Here is a 14,216-nt window from a genome sequence, read left to right as displayed (position 1 = left end):
AGCGGTGGTGTACCGAAACACTCTGGGAGATTGAACATGGGGAGCGTCAGTCGGCATTCAGGATTTAGAACATCGTTTCTGTCGCGTGGAAAGCTTGTATGTCCAAAACCGTTCCTTTTTTTTATTATTATTTAAAAAGAAACATTGAAAAACGTACGTTTGTGCGACACACTTGCATGATGAAGTAGGGTGTTCATTTACAACAACAAAAAAAAACAACATGAGAAGTGACATTTATGGAGATACAAGGTTTCTGCCCGACAGCAACAAGATCAAACAAGCTGTGTGGATCGCTACAAAGCTGCGATGAGCTGACTTTGGACTGTGTTGGTTTTCATAAATCTTTGCTGTCGGGTGGAAACCTCATATGTTCAAAACTGTTACTTTTCAGGATTTAAAAAAAATTGCAAAAATTCTTCAAGCTCAAAATCCATCACAAAACGTTTTGAGCTTGTAGATCGGCAATTTTTTGCTAATTTTGTGTGACACTGTAGTATGACAAAGTAGGACATTAATCTACGAAAAAAAGGATGGAGATATGAGGTTTCCGCCTCGACAGCGATGAAATGTCTCTCCTCTGGCCACACTCAGGATTTATGTCTTCTTGCCAAGCTCAGAATGAGGAGGAGGAGGATGATGAGGGAGACGTTTTGACAGATAACGGCCATAATAGAATTCAATCTCTGGATGGCGTTTTCTTTTTTTTTTAGAGTTTCGTTGTGTTCCTGGCTGCTGCTGAGGCATCTAAAAACATTGTCCCTCTGCGGAGCAGGACATACAGTAGTTGGACTATTATAATATCTAATCTATAAGCAGTCTGAGTGTCTGTATTAGCTGAAGAACATTTCTCTCAGACAGCTGTCTGTCTGTCTGTGTACGTGTCTGTTTATATATAGAGAGAAATGGATGGATGCATAGACATTAGGGCTGCGACTATCGATTATCTTCTTAGTGATTGTTCTATCATCATGATGATGATCATTCTATCAATTACTTTTTAGGTTAATCGAATAATTGAGAAGCACGTTTGTGGGGCTGGATATTCTTCTTTCAAGGAATTGACACAAATACATTCAAATTGATTCTTTCTATAATTCGACTAAATCGATAAGTCTGATTAACCACATGCGCCCTATTTTCTATACTTTGTTGTACAACAGTGTAGCGCAAAAATAGCCAATCGGCTATTTTATCTATTTTTGAATTTTATTTTATTTTGTTAAAATCTATATATTTTGTATTATTAAATATTTTATAATCAATTAAATCGATTAGTTTGATTAACTTTTGCAACTCTAGTGTGCATGCTTATGGACAACGCAGTGAGCTTGAGAATGTAGCCGTGGATCAGTCACGTACAGCAGTAGTTCTCAACCTTTTCAGGCAGAGACCCCCCCCAAGATAATCATATTTGAACTGGGGACCCCCACCCTGTGACAAGCACTTGGAATATTAGGAATTGAGGCATTCGATTTAGTTCCACAGATAAATATTGTGAAAATAGCTCACACGAGGCGCTGTGAGCTTGTAGATCATCTATTTCCAAAATTGTTGCCTCTTTCTTATATTATTTGACAATTTGGCCAGAGTTTTACCAGTTTTTGTAGTATAGTTTGTTGATTACTTTTGATGCAGTAATGGTCTTTTTTCATTTCATTCATTTCTTTTTTTTAGGTATTAAAAAGGTCTTAACCCATTAAGACCTGGAACGCATCTGTGTCACTTAGATGTCTTTGGCTATTCAAAAATAGCAGATATACAAGCTCATAGCGCGGCACCGAGTGCCGCGCTATGAGCTTGTAGATCTGCTCTTTCTGAAAAATCTAGAATTCTTTTTCATTCTTATTTTTATTTTTATTTTTTTTCAAAAAACTGTTAGAATTTAGAAAACATTTTTAAGAATCGCCTCAGGTCTTAATGGGTTAAAAGTCCTAAAATTGCCACTTTACTGTTATCTGGGGACCCCCCCCCCAAAAAAAAAATTCATGTGGGGACCACAGGTTGAGAACCACTGACCTACAGTATGCTAGTAGACAGCACAGCAGTCATGTCAACAAACTGGCTTTGCAGAGTGACATCATCACCTGAACAGAGCAGAGGCAGCACAAAGGCTGCATTGTGCTCACCCAGGAAGCGCTTCTAGCTTGTTTTTATATCACACCGCTGAGTTTGAACTGTTACTGGATGATTTTAAAGCGTTGGTTCTCAAAGTGGGGTCCTTAGGGGGTTACATGGGGCCCCCAGCAAAATTAGTTAAAAAATTGCAGATATACAAGCTCATAGTTGCGGCACAGAGTACCACACGATGAGCTTGTTGATCTGCTATTTATGAAAAATTGTGGACATTTGTGCAAATCTTTGAATTTATATATTTTTAAAGCGAACATTTGTAACTGAAATCTTTGCTTCTGGGGTGGTCCCTGAAACAAAATATTTTGACTTGGAGGTCCGCGGCCAAATGCATATCATTCTGGGGGTCCTTGACATGAAAAAGTTTGAGAACCACTGATTTAAAGGCACTGTAAGTGATAGACCTGATTGAAACTATAGTATTAATTATAAGCTAAGTAAGTTATGGCATGGGTGTGGTGTGGAATAGGGTATCTATCAGTGATTCTCAAACATTTCCATGTCCAGGACCCCCGAATTGGCTGTGGACGACCCCCGTCTGAAAATATCTTGTGCCATGGACCCCCCCCATACAAGATTTGTGCTGTTAATGTTTCAACATTTTAACCCTAACCCCCTGAAGGACCCCTACCACTGTTGTATATTATGGTATTGCATGCGTGGGTGGCCTTGTGATTAGAGTGTCCACCCTGAAATTGAGAGTAATTGAGGTCAGAAACCCCCCCCCCCCCCACAAAAAAAAAACGAACAATAAAAGAAAATAGAAATTTGATGTCATGAAACCTTTACGATACAGTTAAAGGGGCAAGAGAAAGTACTGTAGAGTTACAGCAGGATAAAGACATCACACACACACACACACACACACACACACACACACACACACACACACACACACACACACACACACACACACACACACACACACACACACACCCAAGACACACCATCAGTAATGAACAATAGTCCACAACATGCACTCAACAAAGCTTGCATTATGCAGGACAAAAAGACAATAAAGAACACACACGTTAACCATGTCCGATCCTTAAGCGAGGTCCATACTCCTACTTTTCCTCGGAAAGGGAGGCCGATATTTGTGAATATAACCACAAATTGACGTAATTAAACAGCCGACCAACAAGCTCACAACGCGTCGCAGTTGTGAGCTTGTCGTTCTGCTATTTTCTGCTAATTTTCTGCTAATTTCTGCGAAAGCTCTCCCCACAATGCCGGGGTTTAAGTGGCTAATGTCCTTAACTGTAATGAGCTGTTGTTACCTCAGAGCTAATTAAGCTGTTGAACGACCCTAACGAACTTATATGTGGGTGTGTGTGTGTGTCCCTCTCTCCTCCGTCCTCCTGTTGTTCAGGAGCAGCGTCTGCGCTACCTGAAGCAGCAGGAGCAGCGGCAGCAGCAGCAGGCCTCGGAGCAGGAGAAGCTGCTGCGCCTCCGCGAGAACGTGGAGAACCAGGAGACCCGGCTGAAGAAGGTCCGGGCCCTCAAGGGCCAGGTGGAGCACAAACGCCTCAGCAACGGCAAGCTGGGTGAGTACTAGGCCCCGCGCCGGTGATCATGACATGTTAGTTGATGACTGATGTGGAAAATAATTGCGATTAATAATGATTTAAGAGTCTTTTTGGCATTGGAGTTACGATATGACAAATAACTATAAATATACACAGAAATCACTGATGATGGTCCAATAATCAAAATATACAATAATATGGTCAAAACAGGCCATGCATTTCATTATTTTATACTTTCAAATTTAAAAAACAAATGGCACATTTTCAACAGATTCATTTATGCAGACGAATATGGAAACGATTCACAATTATGTAAAAAAAATTGTGATAATCTCAAATAATTGCGAGCACACGATTATGTAAAAAATGTGACATATTAGGGTGAGTGCACGTGATGGATGGATTATGGCTGTCAAAATTACAAATTTAAATTGACGATTAAGTGTCACTAAAATAATTGCGATTAACGATTTAATTGTGTTTGCCATTGAACATATGAATTAAAAAAACGTCTGTTTGCCTTTTTAGGCTTCGTAATAAAAAATCACAGGGCAGATATGGCAAATAACTTAAATGTACAAATGTTATTAACATATTTAATATGTATTTCAATTTTATACATGTAAAAAAAAAGCTGAAATAGCTGATCTACAAGCTTACAACGCGTCACGAAGTATTTTTGCTTTTTTTATATTTGAAAATGTGTGAAAATGAATCAACATGTAGACGATTATTCAAAAATAATTGCGATTATCTCAAATAATTGCAATTTAGACGTTTATGTAATAATTGTGACCTAGGATGGATGGATGGATGTCCTCTCTCTACCTCCTGCAGTGGAGGAGATCAAGCAGATGAACAGTTTCTTTAATTGTCTCTTCTTTCACTCCTCTCTGCTCCTCTCTCCTCCTCTCTCCTCCCTGGCCCCTGCAGTGGAGGAGATAGAGCAGATGAACAGCCTGTTCCAGCAGAAGCAGAGGGAGCTGGTGGTGGCCGTGTCCAAGGTGGAAGAGCTCAGCAGGCAGCTGGAGATGCTGAAGAACGGCAAGATGGACGCCTTCCACGACAACCAGAGCTCTGTGGCCGAGCTGGACCGCCTCTACAAGGAGCTGCAGGTGTGTGTGTGTGTGTGTGTGTGTGTGTGTGTGAGAGAACCGAACAATAGCTGATCTACAAGCTCACAATATATGTCGGTGGTTCTCAAGCTTTTTTATTTCAAGGACCCCATAGCTCTGAGAGTGTACAAATGCAACTTAAGTAAGAAAATGTGTATTTAGAGAGCACCTTTCACATGACAGTCACAAAGTGCTTTACAGAAAAACAAACAAACATAAAAGCATATAGTTGTAAGAAAAGATGCATAAAATAAGTAATCAAACAACCAGTCATTAAAAGGACATCGCAAATAAAAACAGGACATGACGCAAATTAGTTGCAGGTATATAAAAACGTAGTAAATGCCTGTCTTAACATAAAAAAGAATACAAAAAAGTTAACAGCAGAGGGCACCACTCTTAGGGGCAGTGCACGCAAAGGCTTGGTCACCTTTTGATCTTTAGCCTCGTGCGAGGGACAACCGTGTGTGGGCCCTGGGAATCGCTGAGAATCTCAAATGGACCCGTAACAGTCCATTTGGTTCCATTTGTACAAGCTCAGAGTTACAGACCTTTAAGGGTCCATTTGGAACTCCCTCAAGGGACCCTGACGGTCCCCCGGACCTCACTTTGAGAACCACTGACATGTGTGTACGCATGTGTACACACACGTGTATGTGTAAGTAAGTATTTATGTGCGTGTGTGCATGAATGTAAGTGCAAAGCAAAGCCGTGTAACACTCAATCAATATTACAGCAATGAATCGTGTGTAAAATGTTAATTGAACTCCGTTCAATTGAACTAAATTTAACAAAAATTTAAATTGCCCCTCCCCCCTCCCCTCTCTGTCTGTTTGTCCCGTCCCGTCCCGTGCGGTGACGCTCGATCCAGCTGAGGAACAAGCTGAACCAGGAGCAGAACTCCAAGCTGCAGCAGCAGAGGGACAGCCTGAACAAGCGCAACCTGGAGGTGGCCGCCATGGACAAGCGTGTGAGCGAGCTGAGAGACCGCCTGTGGAAGAAGAAGGCCGCGCTGCAGCAGAAAGAGAACCTGCCGGTGAGTTAGCCGCTTTCCTGCGTCGCACGTTGACCCATTAAGACCTGAGGTTTTAATTGTGTTTTGGGCTTTGAAACATTGGGGCATATTCATCAAAAACACATTTATGTTTGCCTTGTTAGGCTTTGTAAACTAGTTATAGTTTCACTCAGAGCTCCCCCTAGTGTTCAGAGTAAAGCAGAGGTGGGCAGCCATGTCCCTGGGGGACTCTAGTTAAAGAAGTGCTGTGTAAGGTTTTAAGTGGTTAGAAGCAGTGGTTATTTTCACTGTGGACTTGGGCTGGTGATTGTACAGTACATGAGATCTCTCCAGCCTTAGATACAGTAGATCACATGCCAAAAAGGTTGTCCCACACCCCTGGAGTAAAAGACTGTGTGTTTATATGTGTTTACCTCCGGAAGCCACAGATTCCCAGGCAGTCCCAATCGGCCCGTACAAAAGTAAGGTTTCTCCTCAACCTCTCAACCCTCTGCTGTCTTCTCTGTACCGAGGGAGCCTTAAGCCACGATTCATACTCCGTTGCGTAGTGGTGTCGCGCGCCGAGAATAGCAGACCGTACAAGCTCCTTGTTAACTTGTACGGTCTGCTATTCGCGGCCGTTGTTGTCGTGCGACATCATCGCGCAACGGAGCATAAAATAGGCCTTAACGACCTCCTCGACAGGAAGGAGACACGTCCCTTCTGATCTGTCTCTTCCTCAGCCCTTCTTTGATCTCTATCTCTGTTTGTGTGAAAAAGGCTGGCGGGGGTTCGATCACATCTCAGACACTGATAATGATGCCATCTTGGAGTTTACTCTACCACCCCCCTCCCCTTTTCCCTCAGTTCCCTTTGGTTTAAAACCGCTCTGTGAAGGCTGAGGGGTTAACGAAAACAGGCAGACATGAGAAGACCGTCAGGAATGTCATGGGAGATGCTATCTCTTTCTCTCTCTCTCTCTCTCTCTCTCTCTCTCTCTGACCGAGTCTCTTGACGAGACACGGGAAACTGCAGACCACTTAAAAGCTGCGATCCATAACTTTTTTTAGTGAGAAGAAAAGTACATTTTGTATGGTAGAGCAGTAGTTCTCAAAGTTGTGTCCACAGCTAAATGATTGATAGTTAGGAACCAAATGCACCCGTATAGGTCTGTAACTCTGAGAGTGTACGAAATGGAACCAAATGGACCCGTAAGGGTTACAATTGTACTCTCTCAGAGTTATGGCGGTCTGTGACCTAATGCAAATACCGAACTGGGGTCCTTGAAATTAAAACGTTGGAGAACCTGGTTAGTGTGCTAATAAAATATAAAAAACCCACTGTGGTGGTTGTAGTTCTCTTCTGTTGAGAAGTTTATATCCTGTGGTTGGGTGTAGGCCCCCTACTGGTCAAAAAGAGGTATTGCAAACAGGCTTTCCGTTATACAGCTCAACAGTATAATTTCTGTGCTTGTGCCGGCAGCACGGTTTCAAAAACCTGAGTAGGACACAAAAGTTACGGATTGCAGCTTTTAGATCCAATTCCATCAAGACAATCAAAGACTTGCAATGACTCATTCTAACATCATTTTTTATCATCAACAACAATATAATAAACACTAATTGGACATAGTGTTTAAGTCCTTTTGGTTGCTTATTTTTTGATTCCTGAGCTGACTGCCCTGACGTCTCCTGTTCCTTTGCCCCTCTCTTCCCTCCCGAGTTGTTTTGAACACCAGAGTCGCCATGGGAACCGTTTAATCTGAGTAAACAAACTCCTCTTTGAAATGGTTTATTAGGAGGAGAAATTAACATATTCAATGTTGCTTCAGTCAGAGAGTGATGCAGGAAAAAGTGATGCATTCCGGGGTAGCGAAAACATGGGTGACAAGGATGGCAGGCAACAAAAACAAAACTACTCACAGCCTAGCTGATGTGGATGATTTTCTATCCTGTCCGTCTTCTTAAATAACAACACATGATTTCTAGGTATCCTGAAAAAACAACAACTCTCTTTTCTTTTCCCCCCCAATCAGCTTGAAGCTGTTTAAACAGAATGATGGTGTTTTGGTGTCGCACAGCCAGACGATTGGTGATCTCTGCCTACCTATCGTCTGAGGAAATGTAAATTTGATGTGGGGGCTAGAACAGCGGAGAAAATCAGCGCAAAGATTACCTAGACATACGGCCTACTGCTTTGAAAACCAACCCTGAATCCCTGAAAGACCACCCTAGGTTCTTTGCGTTGGTTCTGCAATGCAGTTCGTCTTTAACCCATTGATACCTGGAACGCATCTGTGTCACTTTAGATGTCTTTGGCTATTCAAAAATAGCAGATATACAAGCTCGTACGAGCTTGTAGATCGGCTATTTTTGAAAAATCGTGAAAATTCTTTTTTTATATTTTTTTCCATTTTTTTTTTTAGGATTTCGATTTTTTTAGACGCGGTCTCAGGTCTTAATGGGTTAAACGGTTGTCAACCCAGTTTGAATCCCTGCATTGAATGTAGACGTCCCCACATGTATCTGTAGGTAGAGATCGCTGATCACCTGGCTACACGAAACTAGTGTTTCGGTGACCTATGCTAACTCTGCTAAGTTTCTTTTTCTCAATCAAATTAACCAAATTCAACCACGTAACTATAATGTGTATATACTGTTGCAGAGTGTGAATGTTTAAATACTGTTTTATACATAGCTGCTTCGTAGAGAACACAACAATACTTGTTATTGAGGTTGCCATCAGAAACTGCTTGATCTGTTTCGGGGATGTACAGTAGGAGCATGTAGTCATGCTTTAAGCATGCTGCACAAAGCATTTACATTGCAAATACAGCTTGCTCTGCACAGCTTAGAGTAGATGCCTCAATAGTGGATCCCGTAATGCCACCGTGAGGCCTTTCAGTTGAAGTGAAACAACCTGCACCCTTGAGGTGGGAGTAGCCAACATTTAATAATAACAATAATAATATCTGGGATTTACAGAAGACCACCTCATTTTGATTGTGCGTGTGCTTGTGTGTGTGTGTGTGTGTGTGTGTGTGTGTGTGTGTGTGTGTGTGTGTGTGTGCGCGCAACATTTTGGTGGTTAAATGTCAAATTTAATTGTGTTTTAAATATACATACAAAATGAATGACAATGACCGGTACCAATAATCAAAATAAATACTGTACCATGGCCAAAATATGCCACGCATTTTATCATTTTATACTTTCAAAATAGTGGAAGCTCCCGTTGTGAGCTTGTAGATTTGCTATTTTGGCTGTTTTTGAAAATGTTTGAAAATGTTTCCACGAGTAGATTTATACAGATGAATTGAAACAAATTTGACGATTATGCAAAAAATAATTACGGTTATCTCAGATAATCGCGATCATGTAGCAATTGTGACGTGTGTGTGTGTGTGTGTGTGTGTGTGTGCGTGTGCGTGTGCGAGCGTGTGCGTGTGTTTGCGCGCGTGTGCGCTCCAGTGTTGGGTGATGGTCTGAATAGGCCCACATGAGGAGGTGATTTACCCACCACTCTGCCTGGAATCATAATGAGTTGGTCTTTTTCACAGCCACACAAAGCCACGCTCCATCCAGGCTGCTCCCTGCGCCAGCCACACACCAAGGCTCTGTTTGACATCACCCACCAAGCATGTCGCCGCTGTCCCGCAGAAACCTTGTAACTCCAAAACCCTTAGTTTTCAGGAAATGTGAGGGGGAAAAAAAGAACCTGTGTTCCAGTGCATTCGATGTAGTTATTGTTTAGTTACACGGCTCTTGTTGATGCTTTTCATTGGTTTCATATTTATAAAACCCACAAGCACCTTTCACTGTAAAACAAATTAATATATTTATAAAACCCATGAGCACCTTTCACTGTAAAACAAATTTAAAAAAAATAGTGAGCTTGTGGATCGGCTATTTTGTTTGCCCGGTGTCACTATGATGAAGTCGGGCATTACTTTGAAGTTGAAATATGGAGATACAAGGTTTCTGCCCGACAACCGACAAGGTATCACCATACCGACTGAACAGGCTCGGTCTCGAGAGTTCATCCCACACATTCACACAGTTAGGGCCAGCGATCGGATCGAAGGACACAATTAGATTTATATAATTTAGGGGTTGTGTGTGGTGATCAGGGAGGGATTGCCTGGCATTTATTTTTTTGAACTGCTGTTGCATTCTTGTGTTATTTTTTTATTTTATTTTATTTTTTGTTTACTTTCTCAAGAATGGCTATCCTGGTAAAGAGCGGGCTTCAAAAGACACTCATCTTCAGGTAACTAAAACTAGCGTCGGAGCTGAACCTTCTCTACCCCCCCCCACCCCCACCCCCACCCCCACACACACACACACACTCACACACATGCACCTTTCATTTTAATCCGACCTTTCCTGCAGCATGACTCGACACAAACTGTTGGATTTTTTGTTCTTTTGCCTCGGCACCGATAACTCTTGGCAGGAACTTGGGCTCAAACAGACACCACTTGCTTTTGTGTAATGGTTAATTCATGCTCCGTCACGCGATGGCGTCGTGTTTGTGCAGAGCTTATAGATCTCTCTATTTCCAGCGAGCAGCACCAGTGTACGATGAAGTATAAATCAGGCTTTTAGAGAAGTCTTCACACGAGGGACGAGGGTCTGAATTCAGCAGCTCAGTATGAGTGGTACACTGTCTAACATCACAATGTACACGTCAGTCAGGTTATAATGTGGATATACTGTATATCGTCATTGTCGGGTGGAAACCTAGCATGAGCGAAACGGTAACCTTTCAGGAAATAATGATATATTATAATAACCTGTGTCTATTTGAAAATAGCCGATCTACAAGCTTCAAACACCTCGCATGGCGAGGCGCTTTGAGCTTGTAGATCTGCTATTGTCACTACTTTTTGTGCGACACTCTTGTATGATAAAAGTTGGGCATTCATTTTACGAGAAAAAAACATTAAAAAGTGAAAACACAGAGATATGAGGTTTCTTCCCTGACGGCGACAATATGTAGGACTTTCACAGTATTATTTTGTTCACTCACTGTAGTAGAAGCAGTGAAACTAACATCTTCACACGCTCTGTCTTTGTGACCTCGAATGTACAGCTAGACATCAGTCACAATGAAAGGGCAATACATTGTTGTTTTGTTTTGACTCGTGCTTTTGTCTTCTCCGTGTGTATAGTGAACCAAAGTCTGACATCACTGCCACTAGAAGCCGCTATCCCTCTGAGTCACAGAGATATGTCATAGCATATCTACAGTACAAGCTCGTAGCGCTGCACCAAGTGCCGCACTATGAGCTTGTTGATCTGCTATTTCTTTCAAAAAATTGTGAAAATGTGTGCAAATCTTTGAATATATATATGTATATCTTAAAGCAAACATTTTTAACTCAAATCTTTGCTTCTGGGGATTCTACAAATGTCTTCTAAAAATGTATGTTTCTATATCAGATGTGCACACATTTTCAAATAGCAGATCTACAAGTTCATAGCACGGCACTCTGTGCCACACTATGAGCTTGTAGATCTGCTATTTTTGAAAAGCCCAAAGTATAAAATATGGATAAAGTGGTTACACATCTGCGTTCCCGGTCTTAATGGGTTAGTCATCTTAGATCGCATCATGTAAGAACTGTGTTCCAAAAATTCACAAATGAGCATGGAGATTTTACTCATAATGGCATGAAGCTTCAACTGACGGTGGAAAAGTTCTAATTCATCCAAAGAGTATGAACATAAATACATTTCCTACAAACACAGATGTTATCAAATGTGATTCAATATCATAAAGGACACAGAGTCACATACCTGACAGAATCGGCGGACTGATTTGTTTGTTTTCGGAACACAGTTCTTATGACGCAATCTAAGATTTCCCTATGGTATTTTCAACAAAAGAAATACTTCCGTGAAGCCTGTGGTAGCGGGATTGACGCCAGGATTTCGGTACTCTATATCAGTGGTTCTCAACCCTTTTCAGGCCCCCCAAACTGATCATGTTCGAACTGGGGACCCCCTCACACTGACAAACACTTGGAATTGTCGGAGTTGAGACAATACATTTAGTTTGACTTTTGTTCCACAGATAGATATAGCCGATCTACAAGCTCACAACACCTTGCGTTGCACTCTAACAAATCATCTCTCTGTCTCTCTCTCCCTCCCTCTCTCCGTCTCTGTGTGATCAGGTGCCCTCTGACGGTCCTGTGGTCCAGCAGTCGGGTCCGTCCCGCGTGGCGGCGGTTGGTCCGTACATCCAGTCGTCCACCATGCCCCGCGGCGGAGGCCCAGGCCCAGTGAGACACGAGCTGCTGGTCAAACCCGCTGCCTACCCGGACGGCACCAACACACTGCCCCCCGCGCCCCCCGCTCACGACACGCAAGGTGAGAGAGAGAGAGACACGCCACATGACACTATCTGACCTCCGCCTCGCTCCTTCTCCAGCCATGACCCAGTGTCAGCCTGGGAACGGAGTATACCCCAGAATCACATGGATTCAAGTTCTCAGTAGGGCTTTCACCATTACGACATTTTACGTGACGATTAATTGTCGCACAAATAATTGCGATTAAAGATTTAATTGTGTTTTTGTCATTAAACACTGGAGCATTTCTAATCCTAAAAGTTTGGCTTTTAGGATTTGAAGTTACGTAGGGTAGATATGACGAATAATAACCTAAATATACAAAGAAATGACTGATGCGCATGCGATGCGTTGTGAGCTTGTAGATCTGCTATTTCCACCACGTTTTGAAAATGTTTGAAACCATGTGAACATTTTTCAACTTGGAAATTTTGACGATTCTGCAAAATAATTGCGATTATCTCCAATAATTGCGATTAGACCATTATGTGATAATTGTGACAGGCCTAGTTCTCAGTCACCATGGCTCATTTCAGTCATTTGGATTCCATAGAAGTCTTCCTTGGAAGCGTGTTGTGCACCAGAAAAAGGAAAACTACAAGCTTTTTCTGGACCAGGGCCCACTTGAAAATGTCAAAAGCATTCACCGCCGAGCCCGTCCATCTGACCAACTTAACACGGCAGCGTGTTAAGTGGTCAGATGGGTGGGCCAATTATACAAGGAATTATGTGGCGACCCACTTGCAATATCCTCACCGCCTTAAAGTTGGGAATCGCTTGTATATATTGGAGCTAACTCTGGCCCCATGGCCCCTGTTAAATAAATAAACAAAAAATGGAATGGCCTGGACCGCTGACGTAGCGGTCCGGGCACCTAGGCTACAATGCAGCCTGACAGAGCGCTGTGGGTTCCAGTCCCGATCCCGACGGCCTTTGCTGCATATCACTCCCCATCTCGCTCTCCCCATTTCCTGTCAACCTACTGTCCTATCAGTAATAAAGGCATAAAATACCTCAAAAATAAATGTAGTAAAAAGAAAGTACAACGGAATAGCAAAATGTTCTCTGTGTGAATAATGGTCAATTCATTTGTCGACCTATACGAAGTCACGTTTATTTTATTTCCTCTTAAGAGCTGACGTATAACATAAAATGTCCTGCTGCCACCCTCAGCTGAACCAAAGGAATGTGAGACATCTTCTGCTTGTGATGTCAGCCTGAGTTCTGAAGGTAGCTTGGTCTGTTCCATCTCCTGGGTGTGCTGCTGTGGCCTAGAAACCACTGCTTCTCAACGTGGGGTCCGAGGACCACCAGGAGGGGTGCAAAAGGACCCTTGCGGTGTCTGTAACTCTATAAGAGGGTGCGAATGGAACCAAATGGACCCGTAGGTTCCATTTGGTTCCATTTCACACTCTCACAGTTAAATGAACACTTGAGGATTTTTACATTGTAGATTTGGGTCCCAGAGCTAAGAAATGGTATCCAATGGGGGGGTCCGTAGACTTGATGTATATCAACCTGAGGATCCTTGAACTTAAATGAAATCCTCTGTGTAAATTTAACTCTTGAGACAAAGGGAAGTGGTGACTTGTAAAAGGTTACATTTGGACCCCTGGCGTTCCCCGAACCCGAAGTTGAGAACCAGTGGCCTAAATCTGTTGAAGTGCCCCCCCCCCCCCCCCCCACACACAGCAGGTTATTGGTGTTTTCTCACCTGCATTCGTTTTGCTTGTTTGGCGCTTCTTTCTGCCGTGTTTTGGACTTGCAGTGAGGCTGCTAGCTGTGCTGTTACACCTGAGAGGATGTGTGTGTGTGTGTGTGTGTGTGTGTGTGTGTGTGTGTGTGTGTGTGTGTGTGTGTGTGTGTGTGTGTGTGTGTGTGTGTGTGTGTGTGTGTGTGTGTGTGTGTGTGTGTGTGTGTGTGTGTGTGTGTGCGCGCGCTATGTTTTCTGTCCTGTCACCATTCTGTTGGCCTCACCATGACGGGAGAAAGGTCATCTGGAAAGGGACGATTAGCAAATTATTATGGTGTGATGAACACATTTTACCACTAGATGGGGTAGAGTGCATGTCAACATAGAGGTCTTGTGG

General features: G+C 42.7%; 1 protein-coding gene across 5 annotated transcripts in view; it reads left to right on the top strand.

Moving 5' to 3' along the window:
- LOC311058937 (apoptosis-stimulating of p53 protein 2-like) overlaps positions 1-14,216 on the top strand; it is a 61,721-nt gene that overhangs the window by 30,925 nt on the left and 16,580 nt on the right. For 2 of the 5 annotated variants that reach the window (XM_084076491.1, XM_084076490.1), the window contains exons 7-12: positions 3,503-3,677; positions 4,593-4,774; positions 5,646-5,810; positions 6,212-6,250; positions 9,990-10,037; positions 11,950-12,145. In XM_084076491.1, coding sequence (XP_083932617.1) covers positions 3,503-3,677; positions 4,593-4,774; positions 5,646-5,810; positions 6,212-6,250; positions 9,990-10,037; positions 11,950-12,145 — 805 coding nt within the window. The remainder of the gene's footprint in view (positions 1-3,502; positions 3,678-4,592; positions 4,775-5,645; positions 5,811-6,211; positions 6,251-9,989; positions 10,038-11,949; positions 12,146-14,216) is intronic. The other 3 variants (XM_084076493.1, XM_084076494.1, XM_084076492.1) reach the window with 2 other exon arrangements.

Source organism: Gymnoscopelus microlampas (genome assembly GCF_963454915.1).
Source record: "Gymnoscopelus microlampas genome assembly, chromosome: 13".
NCBI classification, from domain to species: Eukaryota; Metazoa; Chordata; class Actinopteri; order Myctophiformes; family Myctophidae; genus Gymnoscopelus; species Gymnoscopelus microlampas.
The sequence above is the reverse complement of the archived record's forward strand: the minus strand, read 5'-3'. Positions and strand labels throughout refer to the sequence as shown.